We start from the raw sequence: 6,541 nt of genomic DNA, 5'->3' as shown, positions 1-6,541 counted from the left end.
GTGTGTGCTTGTGTGTGTGGTGCGTTTCTTCACCTCAGTGTCTCCCAGTCTCTTGTAGTTGACCTCGTACAGGATGATCATACCGTTAGGGGCTACTGGTTCCTGCCATGTGATGTGCACTGAATTTTCTGTCACCTCGCAACTGATAGCACCCGCGATGTCATCAGCTTTGTCTGCGGAAAAGAAGTCACATGGTTTTAATGTAGATTGAGTTGTAAAGTAGATTTCTTTTAAAACATAAATGCCCTGTTTTTACCTTTACCCATAGATTTTACACATCAAAGTCTGTTTACAGGTCTTGTCATGAGGAGTACACGTATGTGAAAAATGCTGTGTAAAATCTTTTGTGCCTCCAGAGGGAGCTGCGTGAAGTCTGATACGATTGGGGACTACAAGTTTGAAAATGAAAATAATCTGGAGCTGTGGAGAAAGAAATGAGCTTAACAGATCTCTGTAGCTCACTGCTCATCTCTGCTTGGGGCTACATTAGCCGCTACTAGAGTAACGGATTTGAATCTCTGACTGAATTGTCTGTGGTTGAGTTGCATTGTGGGTGCCAGATTTTGACAAGGAAGAAGAATGCGTGGAATAAAAACAAGACGATATCTCTGGTTCTTCTGCGTTGACTATTATTATCCTTTCTTTTTTTAAATGTCAAGTAAGAAACTGACAATGAGATAAGAGTGCATTGCTAAAATAGTACTCAGTGTATGTTTTTTTAGTGTATGCCAATAGACTAAGAACGTTTGTTTGATAGACGTTTGATATGATAAGATGAGCAGAAAGCAGGCATTGTTAAGAAACTTGTGATGTCTTTATTAAGTGGGCTTTAGTTATGCCTACTAGTGAAGCATCCCACAGTACAAAAAACACCTCAGTAATGAACGCTTCAGAACCAAAGATGTTGCCAAGATAATCAATTTGTCTGTTGCCAAACAAACGGATGAGAATCTTTAAGAATACCACTCAAGTTTTTTCTTTCTTTACCAAGATTGAGCCCACAGGACGAACAATCTGTGAGAGAGGGGATGAGAAGCCACATATTTTGAGAGCTCCAGGCTGAGGCAGCTATCAGCTTCTTCATGATGATGTGATTTTATTGCACAGACCCACACTTTCCCCCTCCTTAGTAACAGTGACAAAAGAAGTGCTATCAGTGCCTTCTTACCTTCAGGTAGTGTGCGAGCACTGACATACGCCGCCATACTGCAGCGGGTCTGGTCGGTCGGGTGGTTGCAGGCGTGGACCTCAATCTGGTAGCTGGTGAAGTGGCGTAGGTTGGAGATGACGGTGGACTCCTTAGCGTGGATGGTCAACTTAATTTTTTCCCTTTCAAAGGTTTCCTCGTCCTCGTCCTCGGGGATGCCTGTGCTGTGGGGCGGGCTGGGGGCGGTGGTGAGGAAGGGGTGTGTTCGGTTTGCGATGCCCATCACAGAGCGTCGTTGTCTCGAGCGTCTAGACAAGGCAAGCGAAGTAATTTACATGCTTAAAAGACAGCACACAAACACATAAACAAAACAACCCGCATTGGACATTTAGAGGTTAGAAGCTAAATGAAAAAATAAAAGATGGAAAACACAGAATTAAACTCGAGGGACTACAACAATTTCTGTGACTTTGAGTGTGTATGAGCAAGTGCAACACTATGAATGTCTTCCACGTGTACTGCTATCCCCACGTTACCTCGTCTCTGTGACGGCCGGCTCTTCACTCTGCCTTCCAGTGTGGTCATTCGGATCAACAATAATTATATTTAGTTTATTGCAAATAGGACAGTGCTAGGATGTATTTACCAATACAGTTTTGTGTTTTTCTGTTTGTCTGTGCAACTGATCAACAGGTGGATCTGAAAGAAAGATTTAACTGAAGTCCTAGGACTCCAGTAACAAATAAAACATAATATGGAATTATTTAGTGGCACTATTTGATTTTGTCCCAATACTCTCCCAAAGTCTGTTTTTTTATGAAAGTGCTTTGTATGATCCAAATACCAAACACAAGATGGTGCATGAGAACTTTAATTTGTTGTGTGGGAAGCTAAACTGAAAGCAACTTTGAACTGGATTGAGTTTGACAACATAAAGAGACAAAGAAAAGAAAAGCCTTTCTGAATCAGTCCAACTTGACTTAAACCTTAAAACATTTTTACTGTTAATAAACGCTGGAGTTTTCTTACATCTAAATCTTAATCTCGTTTTCTTACTTAATCTCAAAGACTTCATTGTGGAGGTAATTCTCAAAGGTTTTGCGGTACTCCGAGTCCTCTTTCTCCTTCTTGAGCTCCTTGTCGGTTTTGGGGCAGGCGCAGCATCGTGTGCCCTGGCCCTGCTCCTCTGTCTGGTTCCACTTCTGCTCCTCGTCACTGTCCACCTGAGTGGGTACCCGTGACGGCAACTTCATCCCTGGTGAAATAGAAACACAGACACACAGTCTTATACACAAATATCCACTTATACACCATCCCACACACTGCTGGGGGGGACGTCTGTCATTGTCATCCCTGGGTCAGCACCCTCTCTAGTGGAGCTAAATTACCAGTGACACATCCTCCCCGCAGACTCCCATCTCTGTGGATATGTGGGAGTTAAAGGAGTTCAAAAGAGGAACTTTTGGACTCAGTTGTGTTCTAACATGGAAGGGCAATGATAGCAGTGCACCGACATACGTCAGGCTGTTACAGGAATAATTCAACCAAGATAAATATCTGAACTTAACCTGAACCTGAGCCGCAGTGAGAGGAAGACCTGTCCCATTGCCAGGTTTCAAGTACTATACGCTACATAATACTACCCAAACAAATGATGCACCTTGCACTTGATGTTCTTGCTCAGTGGGCACAGAGGAGCTTTCTTCCTGTTAGGAACAATGGTTCAATTCACAGAGGGGACAGAAAGCTTAAACTGCACTAAAGATAAAACCGTTCAACAAATGGCTTTTCTTTTCTGTTGAACTTCTCTAGCCACAATGTGCTTTAGACATATTGCTGTTGTCATGTGGAAATGCTTAACTTAAATTCTGCCAGGGCAGCTAATGAAATCTTTTTGTAAAATGTAAAAGATGTATTGCTTTATTTATTCAGAGCGAGACTTCTGTTTCTGGTTTAACAAAAATGATCTCACTTTTAAACAGAACAGGACTATCTCTGTAGGGATCCTTTCCACAATGTTGTCAAAAACTTAATAATTACATTTACGCTTTTTTGTTGTTGTTTTGTAGGTTTGCAGTAGCTGTTAAGATTGTGTACTTTGGTTTTTATATAATGTGGGTTGATATATATTTGGAAAATCTAAATCTTGATATTTAGAATCAGATCACAAAGTCACCACAGTGTCCAGGGAGCAGACTGGAGCAACATGAAGTAGTCTGAGTGAGAAGAGCTCTTCTACTAATGGAAAGGCGGCAAAAGACGTTCTTCCGCTCTCACGCTCTCAGACACATGAAACCACTAACACAAGAAGCAGACACAACAACAGGACAACCACAAACAATGTGGCTCACCCTTCTGACAGTAGTCAAACTTGTAAAGCTCGCTGGCTTCAGGCTGGCGCTGGCAGTAGACCAGGTAGTGAGTGATGTTGCCGTTGGGGTCATTGGGAGGTTTCCACTTGAGGATGATCTGGGAGGAAGAGTTGGACGAGGAAATGGGGTCCAGCGGGACTGAGGGTTCTGGGGAGACATTGCAGAAATACCAAAGAAGAAGTTTAAGGAATAGCAATGGTTAATGCTAGTCAGGCTTAGGTTTGTTTATCCATCAATCCCTTTATTTGTCCCTGAAGGGAAACTGGTTGCTTAATGGTGACACCACAAACACAGCATAAAACACGAGGCACATAAACACATCTCATAAATACAAAGTATGTCTTAAATGAGTATATGTACTCATGTCACCTTAACCATTTGGTTCAAAAATACTGTCCGTTATATAATTTATGTAATTGAATTGATCATAATACTGCAGTTTAGTGAGTATCCGGGTTTAATAAAATGAGCTGTTTCTCTCTCATATACTGTAAACAGAATCTTCATTATGACAAAGGAAAAAAAACTATCGTCTTGAAAACATTCAGTAAACATGTAGTAAATGCAAGTTTATCTGTGACTTTGCAATTAGCACAACTCTACAAATGAATCATTGGGATTTATCAAAGACAGAAGAGGAGGAGTGCAGTTTCAGTCTAATTTGCATTTCATGTTATAGTATAACTAATGAAACACACGTACTAGCAGGGCGTTGCTCTGTGACCAACAGCTGCCTGCTCTGTGTATTTGCTGTTTTTGTTTATTACACAACTTGATCTGTGTGTTTTGCTCATACTTGTACATCTGATTGAGGGTAGGGTGTTCCCATTTACATTCTGATGCCCATATTAAGGACAAAACAAACAAAACATTAATTTTACTCTGGGAAGCACAGGAAAGAGTCTTGTTTTGTTTAACTCCTGTAACCATTTTTGCTGTCTGCACCAGGACTGTCTTAGCTTTTGACTCTTAATTGTTGAATATTGTGGTTTCCAGTGTGGCTTTGGTAGTTTTAGTCACTTTTGGGTGTTAAGCTGTGGTTTAGATGTTTAAGTTTCAGTTCTAGTTCTCAGTAGCTTTGGCAGGTGTGGTGTTTTGTATATTTTAAAGTTTTGCTGTGAAAAAAATTTGAATTATCATTTTTAAAATAACATAACTAAAATTGCTATATTGTATTTTCTCATACTTCTTTTAGATTGATTGCTTTAGAAAAATGCCTTCATTTATTTTGAAGGTAGTTTCAAGATCACCCCTCTTATACACCTAAATGAGTTTTGTGATCTTTCATTTGCATCAACTGTGACCAGCTAATAACAAAGCTGTGCTGCAAGTTCAAAATGAGGTTACCAGCTGCATGCGACATGAACACTGACTGGCATCACTGTATATTTGATTGTGTGGTGAGCCGTCTTTTGAGTAGACATATGAATCAGAATTTCGAGTGGGAGGCAAGATAGGAGGCCTGAAGTGGGGTTCTAAGTAGAGAGTGACAAAAATATAATTGAGTGTGTGTGAGAAGAGAATAGATGAGAGGGAGGATGGTGTGTGAGGATGTCAGACTGAACCCTGAGGAGACACAAAGACCCGAGCTTCGTTGTCACAGTGCGATTATGCTGTCCCTGTTTCATTACAGTGCAACACAACGGTCTGACCGCATTGTCAGACTAAGTCTCATCAGCAACAGCGTATTTGTATTGACAGCTTTGCCCTTCTGATGAGGTATGCTGGTTAAACATGACACAGACCAGGAACCCGTAGCGGTTGCCAGATGGATAGAAAACAACCCTCCCTTAACATGGCTGGCTGACTGACTGATGCGTCTCTGCTGGAGGCCTGTTTTGTGTGAGCCGGGGATGTCATGTTTAATCCGGTCTATCGCGAAGGAAAACGCACATTGTGTAAAAGGAAGCCAGTTAAATAGGACATCACGACTACAGCGAACCCAAACTGCACACAACACACACTGTGGGTGGCAGAGTACAATTAACTACTGGGGAATTTATGATTGCTGCGTGACCGACTGATGCAGACACCTTGCACGAGGCAGCGCCCTGTCGGCCGTAGGCCCCCTAGGCGAATCGTCCCATCTGTCTTCCTCTTCCCTGTTCTTGTGCCAAGGACATTTTGGCAGCAGACAGACTGACACACACACACAACACTGAATCCACTAGTGAATGAAAGTAACCCCACAAGAAGTGTGGATTCAAGACAACCCTAAAAATAGTTCAACTCTAGTACAGGAGTAGAAATAGGTCTTTTCCACTACAGGAACTTAACGACCTGCAACCTTGTCATAACCTCCACTTTTAATAACTTGCAAGGCTTGAGTTTGAGGCTCTACCTTGTGTTCACATTTACAAACCAGAACATTTTTGATATGTCATTGAAAAGGCAACACTTTAAGACAAATGTTGGCATTTTTTTTAATTTAACATTTTGTAGAACAAACTGCATGATGCTGTGTTTGGTCACACTGCCACGCTCCGGTTTCTTTTATACTTGTACAGTGGGGGAAAAAAGTATTTGACCCCTTGCTGATTTTGCAGGTTTGCCCACTTACAAAGAATGCAACAATCTACAATTTTAATCATATGTACATTCTAACAGTGAAAGACAGAATCCCAAAGAAAATTCCAGAAAATCACATCATATGAATTTATAAAAATTGATAACCATCTGATGAGGAAAAACAAGTATATGACCCCCTACCAAACAGCAAGTATTCTGGCTCCTACAAGCCAGTTAGTCTTTCTTTAAGACACAGCCCCAATCCCAACCAATTATCTACATCAAATACACCTGCCTCACCTCGTTACCTGTATAAAAGACACCTGTCAACACCCAAACAACCAGCATCCAACATCACCACCATGGGCAAGACCAAAGAGCTTTCTACGGACATCAGGGACAAGATTGTTGATCTGCACAAGGCTGGGATGGGCTACAAGAGAATCGGAAAGCAACTTGGAGAGAAAAGATCAACTGTCGGTGCAGTTATCAGGAAATGGAAGAAGCACCACAC

General features: G+C 41.5%; 1 protein-coding gene across 1 annotated transcript in view; it reads right to left on the bottom strand.

The window, feature by feature from the left end:
* Positions 1–6,541, bottom strand: part of LOC123972451 (insulin receptor-like) — a 51,298-nt gene that overhangs the window by 560 nt on the left and 44,197 nt on the right. Inside the window, exons 9-13 of the mRNA XM_046051961.1 lie at positions 3,499–3,666; positions 2,204–2,402; positions 1,169–1,455; positions 988–1,014; positions 34–173 (exon numbers count right to left, since the gene is read on the bottom strand). Coding sequence (XP_045907917.1) covers positions 34–173; positions 988–1,014; positions 1,169–1,455; positions 2,204–2,402; positions 3,499–3,666 — 821 coding nt within the window. The remainder of the gene's footprint in view (positions 1–33; positions 174–987; positions 1,015–1,168; positions 1,456–2,203; positions 2,403–3,498; positions 3,667–6,541) is intronic.

The sequence above is a fragment of the Micropterus dolomieu genome, linkage group LG06, assembly GCF_021292245.1.
Source record: "Micropterus dolomieu isolate WLL.071019.BEF.003 ecotype Adirondacks linkage group LG06, ASM2129224v1, whole genome shotgun sequence".
Classification (NCBI taxonomy): domain Eukaryota; kingdom Metazoa; phylum Chordata; class Actinopteri; order Centrarchiformes; family Centrarchidae; genus Micropterus; species Micropterus dolomieu.
The sequence above is the reverse complement of the archived record's forward strand: the minus strand, read 5'-3'. Positions and strand labels throughout refer to the sequence as shown.